This window comes from Achroia grisella, unplaced genomic scaffold, assembly GCF_030625045.1.
Source record: "Achroia grisella isolate CSIRO2021 unplaced genomic scaffold, CSIRO_AGI_Agris_v1 utg971, whole genome shotgun sequence".
In the NCBI taxonomy this organism is placed as follows: Eukaryota; Metazoa; Arthropoda; class Insecta; order Lepidoptera; family Pyralidae; genus Achroia; species Achroia grisella.
The window spans coordinates 2,348,676-2,368,009 of record NW_026713077.1 but is presented as its reverse complement, the minus strand read 5'-3'; the positions used below and the strand labels follow the sequence as shown (position 1 = coordinate 2,368,009).

General features: G+C 33.5%; 1 protein-coding gene across 1 annotated transcript in view; it reads left to right on the top strand.

Annotated features, from left to right (window-relative positions):
- The first annotated feature begins 1,386 nt into the window (after window positions 1–1,386).
- LOC131854223 (facilitated trehalose transporter Tret1-like) overlaps window positions 1,387–19,334 on the top strand; it is a 28,172-nt gene continuing 10,224 nt past the window's right edge. The window contains exons 1-2 of the mRNA XM_059205354.1: window positions 1,387–2,259; window positions 18,874–19,042. Coding sequence (XP_059061337.1) covers window positions 1,387–2,259; window positions 18,874–19,042 — 1,042 coding nt within the window. The remainder of the gene's footprint in view (window positions 2,260–18,873; window positions 19,043–19,334) is intronic.

Here is a 19,334-nt window from a genome sequence, read left to right as displayed (position 1 = left end):
TGTCTATTAAAAAAACCGCTTCAAAATCCATTGAGTAGTTTTTAAGATTTACGCATACATAGGGACGAACAGACAATGACTTTATTTTATACTATGTAATGATGTTATTATGTAACCATATCTCACAAGCGTGTACCAATGCATTTGCATTTAATTTAATATTACATGTAAATTCATGCATTACTCTCTCGGAATATGTCTTGAATATGTGCTTCAGATCTAGTGACTAATATAGATGTAATTGCATTGTCTGACTGTGATAGATCATTTCAATTTGGCTATGAATTCATATCTTAGTGAAACAGTTGCGATAATTACGTTTGTATGTCCATCAGTATATCCTAAACTTCAAAATTTAGAACTATCATTACATAGTATAAAACAAAGTGGCGGTCGCTGTCTGTTCGCTTATCTTAAAATCTACGCATCCGATTTTGAAGCGATTTTTTTAATAGATAGAGTGATTCTGGAGGAAGGTTTATATGTATGATACATGTACACCCAGGTGAAGCCGGGGCGAGTAGCTAGTTTAGTACAAAATGAAATATCTCCCGCTGTCTTTTCGCTTTGATCGCTTAATATATGCAACGGATTTTAATGCAGTTTTAGCAATAGATGGAGTGATTTAATAGGAAGGGTTGTATGTATAATACATGTAATACACCTATACGAAGCTCGGGCGGGTAGCCAGTATGTACAATGTACATATATTATTTGAAGACACTATTCCAGTACATAAGCTTACCGCCGTCTGTCTGATTAACCTTTGGTTTGTTATTAATATTACCTTCACCGAAGAGTCAGTTCGAAATATTAAATTGTTTTGGTATCAGCAAAATTTGAACCAACGACCTCTTGGGAGTAAGTCAGTTGTAGTAAATATTAGAGCACGACACTGCCAAAATAATTTTCATTATAATATTTTACATAATAATACTTGCAACAGATTTTTTGTTCCCTTACAGGTATTATATCGGAATTTTACGCCAAAACTTACCTAGAAATATAAATGTGTTTTCAACGTAGGGTTATTGAATTTATAGAATAAGTGAAACAAAAATAAGAATTATAACCGTCTTGTACTATTGATTTAAAATAAATAAACATTTATCTGATTTTGCTTTTAAATTCAATTGAGGCAGACATTTACGTCTGGCCATACCCCTGTTTCACATCAAATAAATTTCAGCAATTTATCCATTGAACTGAATGAAATACCGGACCGGACTTATCTTTCGCGTCGCCTTTGTCCGTACTCATAAAACTTGCAAACCTCATTCCCACCGCTCCCCGTTTAGAAATCTCTCAAACCCACAGTTTCAACAAAGCCCTTCATTAATATGCGATCTCTCCTTTTGCAGGCGGGAAAAATCTAATAAGGAAAGAATGGCCGGCTCCCGAGAGAGATTACTCTACGATAAGCGTCCAGAATTCGACCAATACGATACTAGAAGACGACACGACTCTTGGCACGATAGAGAAATTAGAAGATATGGAAATAGATCAGAACGCTACGAACGTCCTAGAAGAAAAAATGGTTATGTATACGAAGATATCTATTCAGATTTCGATGAGGCGCAAGGTCGTTTATCTTTATTTAGACCAATAAGGCCTGAGTACCTCAATTTGCCGACGTCATACGATGTTAAATACAATTCGTTGCCTAGAAATTACTACAATTATGACGATAGAAATGGACGGAGATATAAAAAGGACTATTATGACTTCCGAATCGACGATAGACGGAGACCGCGAGAGTCTTATGAACCGTATAGAAAAAGAACGGAAAGACCAAAAGAAGTATCTTATGAACGAAAATCGAAGCCGTCTAATGCAGCAACTGAGAACACTATACCCAAAAACGTAGCCGTGTGTAAACCACTTCGTTTGAGCGATAAAAACACTAGATATTGGACCACAGAAGCACCGGAAAGAAAGCCTCGTCCTAAGAAGACTGACGAGACCAAAAAGAATGTTAAATTCTCTGAAGTTTCGGGTTGTAACCGAAAAATGATTGTTGACGATCCGATTTGTGGAAAGAGAGTGGTTCCTGTAAGAGAGTTAGAAGTCTCCTTAGACCAAATGATACAGAATGGTTATTTTGAAAAGCACAATATTAATATATCGAGAGCTATGGAGAGAAACTCGAATGGCAAGGAAGAGATAGCTGTAGGTGGTGTGCCAAACGGGAAATGCTTATCGGGAACGAACGAGGCGAAGGAAAAGTTGCCACCGCGTAAAACAAGACATTTGCCGCAGGTAAGCCTGCTGTAATATTTATTAACTGTATACTGCGACTTCCCCTGATACATTCGCGCAAAAAGTAAGTTGTGTGCCAATATAAAATGCCATCTATCTGTAAAATAAATTTCATTTGAACCCGTATACTAGTTTTTGTGTGAATGAGTGATAACAGGTATATGCGTTTTGTGTAAACAATACTAAAATTGTCTGAAGACAATTTTATGCAGTAGGTAAGATATTTTTTTGGTATAATACATTTTTCGGTAATCTTTTTAACAAAAGAGTTTACCACCGAAACTTTTTGTATGTACGTTTTAGTCATTCTTTGAATTATTTTTTATTTTTTGAGAAGTAAACAGTATTTTTTAATGAAAATTTTGGAGAAATATTTACCGGCTAAATAATAAAATGCGCTAGATTATATCACTGTTACTAATTAATATTCTGCTATCCCAAATCAAGTTATAACTACACTTTTATCTACTACTACTACTGGGCTACCATGGTCTACAAAATGTAGATAGAAACATTGTAATTCTTGAGTATTCCTAATTAGATTAACAAATCAAATCAAAACTACAGTTTTTTATCTACCACTGTGCTACGATGTTCTGTAAAATGTAAATAGAAGTTTTATTTAAACAAATGTTTACCCTAACAAATTAAATTGTGTTACGGAATTACAAAAAAAAGGGAATTACAGAAGGCCGGCTATTAGGCACAGATTGTTTTAATGCCTGCAATTATTCCACTCACCCCAGAGCTTGCATATGAATATATACATACAACATCAGCCGGTTTTACTGTAGACATTCTACGGTCATGTAAAATTAAATAATATTTCCTCTTTGTTAAATTCATATTTTATTCGACGGCCTCGGTGGTGTGGTTTACTTTCGATGGTCGCGGGTTCGATTTCTCGCACGGCGCAAACATTTGTATTCATGAGTATGATTGTTTGTATCGGTCTGGGTGTTTTATATGTATAATATGTATGTATTTACAAAAAAAATCTATGTATGTGTATGAATTATCTAGTACCCATAACACAAGCTTTAGCTAGCTTAACTTGGGTCTAGATGGCGCTGTATGAATTGTCCTGTTTCTTTTCGTTTCCCTTCTTTTCTCTTCTGTTAACTTGTTTAAAAGAAAGTATAATAGTACAGTAAAAAGTGTAGATGTTAATATTGTGGAAATCGGAAATTTTATTTTTATTAATTTGATTTATTTTATACAGAATGTCATATCCGTAACAAATATTACTACAGTCATATTCATGTTTAATAGTAATAAAGACATAAAACAGGATCAGATAAGGTTATAGTCGCTAATGGCGTGTAATCGGCTGATTTCATCCATTATTTCAGTGGTTTTTTAGGTTACACTTTCAGGGAGTTTATTTTTTATTTTTAACTCTTTATTGCTACATTGAATATAGATTACAGAGTATGAAGATACAAAAGGAAGTAAGTCTTTTATTTATACAATCTCTTCTAGACAGGTAGAGAAGAAAAGACTGAAGGTGGTAGGTGGTAGGTATGTCGTACGAATGGAATGAAAGAAAATATTAAAATTATATTACCCGTATTTAATAATAATGTATATCAAATAATAATTATATGCACATATTATGTACAATTAAAATACAAAAGTTTGTGACTATGATGAATGATTACTGTTTCCCGCAAAAACTACTGAACGGATTTTAATAAACTTTACAATAATATACCTTGAGATATACAATGTGTATAATATATAGGATATAAATTTCATGCGAGTGAAACCGCGTGCACAGCTAGTATAATATAAAATTAAGCAAATACAGCAATTATGTAATATGAGTAAGGTAAAGTAAAATTACAGGACCAAGAATTCTAAAAGACTAAGTTGTTACGCCTCTATGGCCATCTTAGTTGGCAATGCATGGGTGGTATCACGAGTGGTATCATGATAACGTGATGACCTTTGCTGTTTATGTATATACATGACAATTTAAGCTACACAACGCTTGTGTTATGGATACTAGATACCTGATACTACATATATAAAAAATAATAAATAAATAACCCTGGACAAATGACACAGCGCCATCTAGTCCAACGGTAAGCAGAGCTTGTGTTAAGCATTATTTTTTGAAAATACATACAACTTTTTTGGTATACATTCAACACCCAGACCGATACAAACAATCATACTCATGAATACAAATGTTTGTGCCGTGCGAGGAATCGAACCCACGACCGTCGGAAGAAGGCGGTGTGCTAAACCGCTAGACTATCGATATTGGCTACGTTTACCATTTACCATGAGGCGGGCCGTCAGCTTGTTCGTTTTAATTACATATAAATATACTAAAATGATACATGTGATTCAACTACTGTACGTTATATTTCAACTGAAATAAAGTTTACAAGCGAAGTCCCTTGGTGGCAGAAATAGGACGGAGGTAAGAAATCTGTCAAAATCTCTCCCAGTGGAAACTAGCTTTGCGAACGGCTTATCTATAAACTCAACCCAGTTTAATCTCCAGAGACGTTAATAATAATAATAATCTCAGGACAATTCACACAGAGCAATCTAGACTCAAGTTAGGCTAGCTAGAGCTTGTGTTATGGGTAGTACCCATAACACAAGCTCTAGCTAGCTGATACATATGCATAGATTTTTTTTTTTTGTAAATACATACATATTATACATAGAAAACACCCAGACCGATACAAACAATCATACTTATGAATACAAATGTTTGTGCCGTGCGAGGAATCGAACCCGCGACCATCGGTCGTAAAGCTCTGTGCTTGACCGCTAGATCACCGAGGGCATCAAAACGTTGCATTTAGACTATATATAGGTATTATATAATACTATAAATATAACCAATAAACTAATTAACAAAAAATTGCCTAGTAGTTGTGAAATACAGACCACTTATTTAGTCTATGATCTATTTTATAAGCTTTATATTTCGAATTACTTTTTTTTGTTCTAAATTGTCCCTGCTTTTTATTGTTTTAATTCCACGCTGTCATTTCGGCAAAATAGCGATTCCGTGACATTGCAACGAGGTTACTAAATCGACATTCGATAGAAATATTTTTTGCGTTTACGTTGCAATGCTAGTTGACAGCGTCAAATGGCGTCAGTATAATCGCATTATTGATAGATGACGTCATTTTCACTACGGTACGTAGCCCACGGGTCACAAGTCTCTTTATCCAAACCTGCAACCATCGGAAGTAAAGCGATATGCTTAACCCCTACCACCGAGTCCGTAATAATAGAATCATTAAAACCATAAGGCACCACGTCTCCAACGGTGATCATCTTAAATGTACAACAGAATGATGAACTTCTCTATGGAAGCCAGTTGAGATATCCAAGGTTTATACAAATGATTTCGCATCCAAGCGGTTCGACCAAATAATGGAAATTCCTATAGAAACAATATTACGGTTAACCCTATCTGGTGATGGCGGGCTATAAATTACAATCAGATGTCGGCTGGTGCAAGTTTATGAGAGGAGCGTGTTGGTTCATGATATGAGCGGAGTAAACATATAGCGATTTAGTCATGTACTAGATATGTCCGCTACTGCTACATATAATCATCTAATAATAATCAAACGACAATAAAAAAATAATTCTAAGTGCCTTACTAATATTATACATTGAAGAAATGTATGAAATCTGTGAAAGTAACTCTGTCCATGTGTCTGTCTGTTGCGCTTTCACGTCAAAACTACTCAGCCGATTTAAATGAAATTTGGTACACAGATAGTCTAGACCCTGAGAAAGGTTATGAAGTACTCATTAATGCGAAAAAAATGGTTGTAATGGATTTAAAAGGGAGATAAATGGATCTATGGAAGTATCGTTATTTTTAAAGCTAGATGTTTAAATTTTAATTAAATATAACATTAAGCTTATAAAAAATAAAATAAAGGATGAATGTTTGATGAAGCTAAAACGATGAAAATATTTCCTTTGGTTTTTTGGGTTACATATATACTTTATTTCTATGCTTCCGCTTCTGAATTAAGCCCCAATATTGACATGGGTGTAATTGAAGGGTTGGATTAGTTTCTGTATATATTAAGTTATGTATCACTAAGGCATTGGTTGAAACTCACAAATACAACAAAGAGTTATTTATTTGCTTCAGCTTTGGTAAGTTTAACCGAGGTAGACTTTACACAAAGTCGTTTTCTCGGATACAGAGGTACCTCTGTCTCACCTATTTTGGCAACCAAGCTGCTTGATTTATATGCTGTATTTCGACTGAAGGTGAACTGAGTGACTAGAGGCGATTGATTGAAGGACAGATACACTGAATAAATTTCATAAAACTTTGTTGTTACTTGAGAAATAATCAAATTTTAATAATAAAATAGCTACTCGCCCCGGCTTCGCCCTGGTGTATATATATTATACATATAAACCTTCCGTTTGAATTACTCTATCTATTAAAAAAAACCGATTTAAAGTTTTAAGCATACATAGGGACGGACAGACAGCGACAGCGACTTTGTTTTATACTATGTAATGATAACAAAATGTTAATGTTGTTAACAAACAATTTATTCACTTGTTACGGGTACAAACACTTGTAGTTAAACAATCAGCATGGATACAGTGATTGTTCTTGGAAAGTATGTCTCAATACTTTCCAATAGATGACCTTCTTCTTTTGGCTCAAAAGAACTTTATCCAAGATGTAAGAGAGCACAGAACGGCAGGTGGACCGACACTCTACATTTAGTTCCGAACGCAAATCTTAATATAATACATAATAATAATAATCTCAGGACAATTCACACAGCGCCATCTAGACCCAAGTAAGAAAGAAGTATTATTATTATTAGGTATAGTTTTTACGGCTTTACAGTACTTTTATTTCCTATTTTATCAACTTAGGGGTGGAGTTTATCAAAATCCTTTCTTAGCGGATGCCTACGTTATAATGTACCCGCCTGCGCTATCGTACGCTGGCGGGGCACCAGTATGTATGAACAAAGTCTCAGTTAGCCCAACATGACAAATTCGGTTTAAAATTGATAAAGTTTCATGGGGTGACAAACTTTCATCCCCTATTATATCCCCTTGGGGGTAGAATTAATCAAAATCCTTTCTTAGCGGATGCCTACGTCATAACATCTAGCTGCATGCCAAATTTCAGCCCGATCCGTCCAGTGGTTTGGGCTGTGCGTTGATAGATCACTATGTCAGTCACGTTTGAGTTATATATACTTAGATTAGAACTGAATGAATGTGATGTATGAATAATATGTTTATTATGCTAATAAGGTTACAGTTTATTTACTTTCTGTTAGAAAATGTAGCTAAAGCCGCTAAAATAGGTGAACCTAAAGTACGTAGAGAACTCTGTACAAAGTCCCAGTGAATTCATTTAGCAGCTATAACTTGAGGAGATATAACCGCTATCTCTCATCACTTGTACTACAATATTTACATAAGCGTGAATTGAAGCTCTAATGAGCATACATCGTGGATACAATATGAAAATATCTGTACACATGTTACGAATTTAATATCAATATTAAAGTTTAAATAAATACATGTGAAAAACAAAAAAAAAGATAATCACTACGAGTATGAGTACGTTTTGACGGCCTCGGTGGTCTAGCGGTTTAGCATACCGCCTTATTTCCAATGGCCGCGGGTTCGATTCCTCGCAGGGTGCAAACATTTGTGTTCATTATTATGATTGTTTGTATCGGTCTGGATGTTTCTATATATATTATGCATGCAGTTGTATAGTATCTACAACACAAACTGCTTACCGTGGCGCTGTATTAATTGTCCATGGTTATTTATTTAATAATTCTTTATATATTTTCTTATTGACGAAGTAAATATTTATTGCCTATTTTGCTTAATGAAGGGAAGCGTCAAATACCTTATAAATACACGAAAACATATTAATGTGTCAAAACTATGATAAAATATGCTTTGATAAGGCGATTCTTCACTCTTTTTTGAAATTGGTATAAAAGTAGGTTTCCAGTATCAAAACCGGATGACTATATTAATTCTTGTAGGTCTGCTCTTATCACTACGACTGATTTAATCTTATTGTTTTGTATTCACACGTTTCGACTCCCCTCCGATCGATCCCTCGTCCAATTCAAACGGGGATCGATATTACGACGGCCTGAGCCGAGGTTCGAGCCCCTAGTGGGGCCCTCAGACTAAAGTCGTATCCGCCAGGCAAGAGTTGGCCTTCAGCCGCTTCATAAGTCCTTCCGCGGGCTTGGAGTGCCATCTGCACTCGCCCCCTAACATCCGGTGAAGCTGTAAAGGCTAGCTGCGGCCTATATAATTAGAGTATTCCGAATAAAAAACGTTTCGACTTGTAAAATGTGAACTTACAAGGATTGTTTAAAAGAGCAACACACAAGTTTCTTGCAAGATTTAAAAAAAAATTGATATGACTGAGTAGTCATAACAATTTCTTTTTATAATAAGGTTTTTTTTATGAATAGAAGAGAATAGAAAATCATTTATTCAAATAAACTTACTAAAAACTTACTTAAAGCACTTTTGAGTAAAAGTGCTTAAGTTAAGTTTAGAATAGAAAATCACTTATTCAAATAAGTTTAAGCTTAAGTTAAGTTTATTTGAATAAATGATTTTCTATTCTATTCTATTGTCTATTCTGTGATTCTTTCGTCTTCTTTGAAATTGGTATAAAACTAGGTTTCCAGCATGAAGCCGCATGACTGTAAGTAAGTGTATACAATCCTGTTACATTAATAACTATGCTATTGTAATGACTTTTTGACCCAGTCTACCATTCCGCTTCAGAAGGCAACTCATTAGTTCTATATTGGTCATTATTTTGGCCTAGTGGTTACTACCCGATTAACGCCTGAAGGTAGTGAGTTCAAATCTGGCTCACATAAGAAATTGTGTCAAGTTCTAATTGTGAATCTCCGGTGTGGGAAAACTGATAACAAATCAAATTATTTTAATAGAAATATGAATTATAAAAACTTATGAATAGTCATTTTTTTTATTCTACCGATCTTCACTGATCACAAGAAGAACGAAAAAGAAACTTGCGTGTTGTTCTTTTAAATAAATGTTGTTTATTAGGTACATAAGAAATTGTGTCAATTTATAATTGTGAATCTCCGGTGATGAAAACACTGATAACAAATCAAATTGATGAAATAGAAATTATAAGCACTTCTGAATAGTCATATAATATTTTTTTTATTCTACCGATCCTTCGGAAAGCATGTTACTCATGTGTATTGCTCTTTCAAATAAATTTTGTTTTTGTTCAGCATTACATATTTTGAGATTATGCGTGTATATCTTCTTAAATATATATATACTGCCTATTCCGTGACTCCGTCCGCGTGGAAATAACTTTATTTTTCTAAAATAAAACTATCCTAAGTTACTCCTTATTACATCAGCTACCTGCCAAAAAGGACCCGTCAAAATCGGTCTAGCCATTTCAGAGATTAGCCGTAACAAACAGAATGACAGACAAAAATTGCAAAAAATATAATTTTGGTGTAAGTACCGTACTTATATTCATATGCATGTAGTAAAAAATGTTTATTTCAATATTACAAACAGACACTCCAATTTTATTTATATGTATGTATAGATATAAAACAGACATATAGCGAATACCTAGATGTTTACAATAACAGCTGGAATAATGGAAGAATAATAACTTTCCATGCGTAAGCAAATACACCTGACTGGCACGCGTTTTGTTTACGCATTGTTTGGGAGTAATCAATATAGAGTTTTATGTGTAGATGTTTTTATGTTCATTTGTACATAATCTCTATGAAAATAGGTTTGTTTTTAAAATATCTGGTTTGAACAATTCGGTTTTTATGACTAAATAATAGGAATTTTTCAGATAAAACAAATTGAGCTATTAATACAATCCATAACCTTCACCTCCTAATCTTTATATATACAAACTTTCATCCCCTATTTTATCCCCTTAGGGGTTGGATTAATCAAAATTCTTTCTTAGCAGATGCCTACGTCATAATATCTACCTGTATGCCATATTTCAGCCCGATCCGTCCAGTGGTTTGGGCTGTGATAGATCACTATGTCAGTCACCTTTGAGTTATATATATTTACACTAGCTGTACCCGCGACTTCTACCGCGTGGAATTTAACTTTATTTCACTAAAAAATGTAGCCAAGTTATTCTTTATTACATCAGCTACCTGCCAATAAAAGTCCCGTCAAAATCGGTCTAGCCATTTCAGAGATTAGCCGTAACAAACAGACAGGCAGATAGACAAAAATTGTAAAAAATATTATTTTATTGTATGTACCGTATTTATATTCATATGCATGTAGTAAAAAACAGTTATTACAATATTACAAAAAGACACTCCAATTTTATTTATATGTATAGATGTATAGATGTACCCGTGCAAAACCGGGGCGATTAGCTAGATTAGAATAATATAAACAATTCAGATTAGCAAGATACAACGATTATTTATTATTTGAAACCTTCTCAATATACATCCACTGAGCTTATATGTATACAGTCGCTACAATACAAGCAGCCCTTGATAATATAAACTATATAAACAATTCAGATTAGCAAGATACAACGATTATTTATCATTTGAAACCTTCTCAATATATATACATCCACTGAGCTTATATGTATACAGTCGCTACAATACAAGCAGCACTTGATAATATAAACTATATAAACAATTCAGATTAGCAAGATACAACGATTATTTATCATTTGAAACCTTCTCAATATACATCCACTGAGCTTATATGTATACAGTCGCTACAATACAAGCAGCCCTTGATAATATAAACTATATAAACAATTCAGATTAGCCAGATACAACGATTATTTATTATTTGAAACCTTCTCAATATACATCCACTGAGCTTATATGTATACAGTCGCTACAATACAAGCAGCCCTTGATAATATAAACTATATAAACAATTCAGATTAGCCAGATACAACGATTATTTATCATTTGAAACCTTCTCAATACATATACATCCACTAAGCTTATATGTATACAGTCGCTACAATACAAGCAGCCCTTGATAATATAAACTATATAAACAATTCAGATTAGCAAGATACAACGATTATTTATCATTTGAAACCTTCTCAATATACATCCACTGAGCTTATATGTATACAGTCGCTACAATACAAGCAGCCCTTGATAATATAAACTATATAAACAATTCAGATTAGCAAGATACAACGATTATTTATTATTTGAAACCTTCTCAACATACATCCACTGAGCTTATATGTATACAGTCGCTACAATACAAGCAGCCCTTGATAATATAAACTATATAAACAATTCAGATTAGCAAGATACAACGATTATTTATTATTTGAAACCTTCTCAACATACATCCACTGAGCTTATATGTATACAGTCGCTACAATACAAGCAGCCCTTGATAATATAAACTATATAAACAATTCAGATTAGCAAGATACAACGATTATTTATCATTTGAAACCTTCTCAATATACATCCACTGAGCTTATATGTATACAGTCGCTACAATACAAGCAGCCCTTGATAATATAAACTATATAAACAATTCAGATTAGCAAGATACAACGATTATTTATTATTTGAAACCTTCTCAACATACATCCACTGAGCTTATATGTATACAGTCGCTACAATACAAGCAGCCCTTGATAATATAAACTATATAAACAATTCAGATTAGCAAGATACAACGATTATTTATCATTTGAAACCTTCTCAATATACATCCACTGAGCTTATATGTATACAGTCGCTACAATACAAGCAGCCCTTGATTTCAGTCCCTACGTTGCGATAATGCGGGCATAGAAACTCGGCTGTGGTTTTTGATCTCGGCTTTTTCACTTAAACTACTGAATGCTAGCTACAAACATGTTATATTTCATTATGTATAACACCACTCCTTTGTTGTATATTGAATAAGGCTCAGGAAAAGAGGATTGTTATTTATATGTATAACTTGTTGATCCACGCAACTTCGCCTGCATCACTTATTATATTTCATCCAATTTATCTAATCTTCTAAAATTATAGACTATGTGTTATTCTGATGTATAAGCTGTATTATTGCAAAGTTTTATCAAAATCCGTTCAGTACCAGCTGTATGTTTACCTAGGACATACATTAAAGCTGAGTGGAGCCATTTCAGTGCATTATTGGATGTAAAAAATGTTTATTTTTTAATTATGGTAAATTAAGTTTAATTATATGTACATTTTATTTGCTTTGTTGTTTATATTGTATTTTTTACATTGCACTGAATAAAATATTTTTCTTTCTTTCTTCTTTCTTTCAATATAAACAACAAACGAAAAAAAAAATATATTTTTTACATTGCACTGAATAAAATATTTTTCTTTCTTTCTTTCTTTCTTTCTTTCTTTCTTTCTTCAGTACGTTTTAGAGTAACAAACACCCATCCATACTCACAAATTTTCGCGTTTATAATATTAATAACAATCGGCTTGATGTTGGTATGTACCACGGTATTCTACTTGATCCTGTATCATCACCAGCAACATTTTTATTTTCATTGTACAGTAGAAGATAAGATTAGTAATAATAAATAGAAAGATAAAAGTCCCTAAATAACTGTAAGAATTAAATATATATTAGTAAGATAGTATCTGTGCTAGAGATTTATATGTTAATTGTATACAAGTTTACGTTATAATATAACATTTTTTTATCTAAATCATTACATAGTATAAAACTAAGTCACTATGGCTGTCTGTCCGACCCTATGTATGCTTAAATCTTTAAAACTACGCAACGGATTTTTTTTTAAATAGATAGAGTGATTTATGTATAATTTTATTTCATGTGTTAGTTATTCTTTAGTATTCTTTCTATCTCTATCCAGAGACCTTGCGTCTCCCCTCAACTAAGCGAGATAGCAATACTTTCAATCGACATTATGCCGTAAATATTTACGTTCTGCTCTACTCAGCTTACTCTATTATTACAATAAATATATTATATTATTTTCTTTATCCTGAAAATTTATTATAATTACAATATCTTGCACTTTTTCTAGAATTGTTCACAGTATTTTAATTATTAATCGGGTCTTAATTCGAATAATTTTATAGCAAATAAAGTAAATTAAAGTATTTAAATTAAAAGGTTTTTATAATGTATATTAAACACGAAAGTTTAAAAATAGCTATTGTTTACCGTTTTTGATTGTTCTAGAAAGGATCTAAAGATTGTCCTTTTCCTGGTGAAAATCGAGTTTTACAGTTGTTCTGAATTCCTAATATAAATTCTAAAACAAATTTATTTTAAGAAAATGTGTGAAATGTTTATATTAGTTGTCTTATCCTATAAAATGGTTAAAATATCCAACTTAAATAAAATATCCTTTGTTTGATTTGATTTGATTTATAAACAAAAATTCACTATCTTTTATTATTTATTGTACAAAAGTTTCATAGTAACATATTTTGTGTAAATTTTTTGAATTTTGAATTATGAACTTTAACTTTTGAATTTTGCATAGAGAGAGGTCTAAGCCATGAAGCATTAAGGTATATTGAAAAATGGATTTTATAAATATATATATTATGTCTTAATTTAATTAGCAAATTGTTAAGAATAAGTATTCCAGCCATTAACCACGTAATTACATTTATTTTATGCGTCGTCATTTTCTATAAAAAGGCATGTCCATGTACGGTATGTTTGTTAAGACGCAGTTTCATACAATTCCATTAGAGAAACATCCAAATGTAGAAACAAACAAGTAAACAAACTTTCTCGTTCATATAACATCAGTAAGTTAAGAAGGATTAAGCGATTGCTGTTTAGTAAAAGGCGCCCGTTAAATCGGGGTCGAACCCATATACTATAAATGAGGGTATATGTAATGAAAACATTAACGTATCGGACTTGTTTTAGCAAGTACTGGCTTACAACATCACAAAAGCAGATTCAAGAATTAAGAAGAATGTTGGAATTTATTTGGATATGGCACTTTACACGATATGCACGCTAGGAGACCCATAATATTCATTTTATTAACCTTGGACTATTCTATTTTGTCTTAAACTAAGCAGAACTTGTCTGTTGTGGGTACTAGACAGCTGATATAATTAGATATTTTTTTGTAAATATATCCATATAATACATTAAAACACGCAGGCCGATACAAAAAATTATACTGAAGAACACAAATGTTTGTGCTGTATCGAGGAATCGAATCCGCGACTATCGGAAGCAAAGCGGTGGACTAAACCTCCAGAACATCGAGGACTATCGGCAATCGGCTTTTTTGGAACAGTGTCGCCGTTTTATATATCGGCAGTTACCACATACAACCATCTCACGTTGTGGGCAGGCAGATTCTTTCCAATTACATAAAAGAAATTAAAACTGTAGCCCAGAAAAGCAAAGTAGTGCTCATATTTTTCATCTCCCTTTCACCCCCTTACTACCCTTTTTTCGTATTAAAAAATAGCTTATATCCTTTCTTTCTTTCAGGGTCTAGACTATGTGTGGACCAAATTTCTTTTAAATCTGTTTAGTAATTTTGGCGAGAAAGTGTGACATACAGACAGACATACATATTTTCGCATTTGTAATATTTGTAACATTATAGCCATATAGTTTAGTTTAGTTTTCTATGGTTATATCACCTTATAAGTATCACCTTCAATCACAATATTTTTCTCTATGAAAGCCAAGACTTCGACTCTACAGAAACAGCTAACTACAGTTTGCTTGTTTTCGCAAATATAATTGGAACTAAAAACTTTCGCCGCTTCACTTTTTTGCTAATCCTTTTGTACATCCATGTAGTAAAGGGTTCGGGAGCTCATTTAGGAAGGCTTAACGAGACGAGCTTAGTCTGGTAGGTATGACCGACTTACCAACTCCCGGTACCAAATTTTTTGCTTCGATAGTTCAGTTTTGTTTTGTACAAAATACACAGCTACATTTATCAGGACATTTGGTAATGAAATTGCTGTAAAAATATTTTTTTTCTGAACATTTTTGCGTTCAGGAAGGTCGAAGATCTGGTTAAGATCGCCGATCAGGTGAACACAAAGTGGACCGATGATCTGATCAAGATCGCTGGAAAGCGTTGGACGCGAGCAGCGCAGGATGGATCGTCGTGGAGAATTTTAGGGGAAGCCTTTGTTCAATAGTGGACATCTACCGGGTTGAAATGATGATGATCATGATTTACATCAGTCCTAAGACTAAGAGCGCACTTAGCGATTTTGTGATGGTGTTTTGTAGAGTGTCTTTATATTGGAAGCATCTACTGCAGTAGCTCTAGACTGCAGATGGCTTAAAGCTACTGCAGTAGAGGCAGGTATTCTAGTTCTAGAAAATGATGGCGTTTTAGTCGTCTCACATACAGATCCATGGTGAATTATTGAGCAACTTCATTAGGGTTTATAACAAAATATGTAGATATCTATACATATAAATAAAATTGGAGTGTCTGTTTGTAATATTGAAATAACCGTTTTTTACATGCATATGAATATAAATACGGCACATACACCAAAATAACATTTTTTACAAGAAGTAACATAGGCTACTTTTATATTAGAAAAATAAAGTTAAATTCCACGCGGACGAAGTCGCGGATACAGCTAGTAAATAATAAAATACAGATGCTTTCACAAAGATTTATGACTATATATATATATCAAAATTCAGAAAAATGCTTTCATAATATAGTAAGACTTTAAGTCCTCGACGACCACGGACTAAGACGCAGCGTCCATATATCAATATAACGATCGTCGCGGAGATCTTTGGGGGAGGCCTATGTCCAGCAGTGGACGTCTTCCGGGCTGCGATGATGATGATGATGATGATAAGTTAACAGGAACTTTATTCATATTTTTATCCTATGATTTTCGTCGCGATTTTTGGCGGCGGTGAATGTAGCACACCTAAAAATAGGTCTAAGTATTTATATAAGTTGCCCAATGCCCATAACACAAGCTCAGCTTCGCTTGGAACTAGATGGCGTTATGTGAATTATAGAGCGATGTGTTAAACTGCTAGACTTCAATATTCAAAATTCAAAAATCATTTATTCATGTTGGACATTTTAGCCGCTTATGACCGTTAGTTTTTACATTATATTTTTTTTTCCCTACCGTCCAGTTCAGTATATAGATCCAATTGACATCAAAGATAATGCGAACAAAGCCACAGGTTTCAGCAAGTCTTTAAATGTTGATAGCTCTATTGAATTTGTTGGACAACATACACGGGAAGTAAGAAGCTTTCAACCACTTACTGCTAAAAACATATTTACTCTTAATAATTTAAGTTAATGCTCTTTGCATAATTATGAAGGTAAAATTTAATTTACCGTGCAAACTGGTGAGCACCCTCGGCTGTGCCATATTTCCTAAATTACCATGATGTTTTGAGTCTGTGGTAATAAACGTCGTTAGAATGTTTGTGCTTGTTGATGGAAACTGCATAATGTGTTTTCAAGTGTCTTTCATGTAGAATGTTTAAGAGAAGTATGCGCGTAATAGTAATAAAATTACGACGGTTGTGTCATACAAAATAAGGAAAATATAAAACAATTATAACACAAGAAATAAAGATAAACGTTTTATACCAGAAAAAAGACTAGCAAAATCTATTTATTGACGGCCTCGGTGGTATAGCGGTTTAATGTCTTACTTCCGATGACGCGGGTTCGATTTCTCGCACGGTACAAACATTTGTATTCATGAGTATGATTGTTTACATCCGTCTGGGTGTTGTCTATATTAAATATGTATGAATTTACGACAAATATATCTATGTATCTGTTACGTTAATACCCATAACACAAGCTTTAGCTAGCTTAACTTGGAACTGGATGGCGCTGTGTGAATTGTCCTGAGATTATTATAGAAGATAATGATGTAATTAGTGCAGCAAAAAAATAACCGGTTTATTGATTTTGAAATTTAGAAGAACTTTAAAGTATTTTTTTGAAAATAATTCATTTTATTACATTCATCATATATTTCAAAGTCAAATTTAAATTAATCTCAATGTTTACTTAACATTTTTTTTCATGTATTAGTATTCTTCAGTATTCGTTCTATCTCTATTCAGAGACCTTGTGTCTCCGTTCAACCAAGCGAGATAGCAATACTTTCAATCGAAATTTTGCCGTAAATATTTACGTTCGGCTCTACTCGTCTTACTCTATTATTACAGTAAATATGAAGGTATTTTTTTCAATATAATTCCAATGTCTTGCATATTTTTTCTTATTTTATTACTATCTTGGATTGTTCATACGAATTAATTAAAGACACGTCCTTTTTTTAATTGTAATTCTAAAACAAACTTGTATGAAGAAAATGTGACTAGTATGAAATGTTGATGTTGGTTGTGTTATTCTATGGACGAAATTTCATAGAATTTCATTAGTTATTGTAGAAAATTTATCATAGTAACACGTTTAGGTAGCTACGCATTAAATTTAAAATCTAAAAATATAAATAAAATGCCCGGGTTTACATGTATAATACATATAATATATATAAACTTTCCTCTAGAATCTCTCAATCTATTAAAAAAAACCGTTGCGGAATTTTAAAGATTTAAGCATATATAGGAACAGACAACGAGAGCGACTTTATTTTATACTATGTAATGATGATGTTCAATATTGTGGATACGTAATAACTTATCACAAACCCGGCGCATAATCCTAATAAGTGTTAAAACCTTTTCAATAGTCTGCATTTGTGAACGAAAGTTCTGTGGTAAAAAGGCTTCATACATCAGACTAGAAGCACGTACGCACGTGACGTAGAATTCATTATATTTTATTGGTAATACACGAAATCACCCGGTTATCGTCAACACCGTGCCCTTTTTTACGCGGCTACGAAAGTTTTATGGTTTTTTTACGCGCATTCTATATATATCGCACCTTTAGAAAATAGGTCGATAATTTTTTTTTTACTACATTTTTCTCGTCTCAGGTAAAGGCAAGAGCACTGAGCCTATACAGCCATTGTCTTCGGCAGTATTGTAATGTTATATTTCCTTTAATTTATTTCTTTACAATTGATATCTCTATTCAGATACTTCGGTGGTCTAGCAGTTTGGGAACGCCGCTTTACTTCCAAGTCGCGGGTTCGATTCTCGCAAGGTACTATCATTTGTATTTATGAATATAAATGTTAGTATCGGTCTGAGTATTTTCTATGTATATTATATATCTAATTACAAAATATGTATCTATGTATTTCTATCAGTTGTCTAGCAAATGTAACACAAGCTCTGCTTCATCATCATCAACATCATCAGCCCACTGCAGTCTACTGCTGGACATAGGCCTGATAAGCTCTGCTTATCTTGGGACTAGATGGCGCTGTGTGAATTGTCCATGGTTATTATTATTTCTTTACTCTTTTAATTCTCGAAGTTATTATTATTATTATTATATGTACATTGTTAGCAGTTGAACCAATAGTAGGTTAGGTAGGTAGGGTAGGTAGTACAATATCCTCCCTCTTCCCTCTCCCACACGATGCAATATATGTTTTATTAACATACACACCTTGTTCTCAGGTTCTGGCCGCGCTTGCAGTGTCTTTGGCACCATTTTCCGCTGGTCTGGGCAAGGGCTACAGCTCACCTGCTATTGCGTCTTTGCAAGGGCCTGGTGCTAATGCTACCAGGAGAGACTTCCAACTGACAGATCAGCAGGCTTCGTGGCTGGCGTCTCTTTCATTCTTAGGTAAAACTGAATTTTTTTCCACAGACTGATGCGTGCTCTTCTTAACTTGTTTTCTTTTTCTAAATATATATAACTCAAAAGTGACTGACATAGTGATCTATCAACGCACAGCGCAAACCAATGAACGGATCGAGCTGAAATTTGGCATGCAGGTAGATGTTATGACGTAGGCATCCGCTAAGAAAGGATTTTATTATTTCTACCCCCGAAGGGATAAAATAGAGGATGAAAGTTTGTATGAAACTTTGTCAATATTAAACCGATTGGGCTGAGACTTTGCATGCATAAAGCT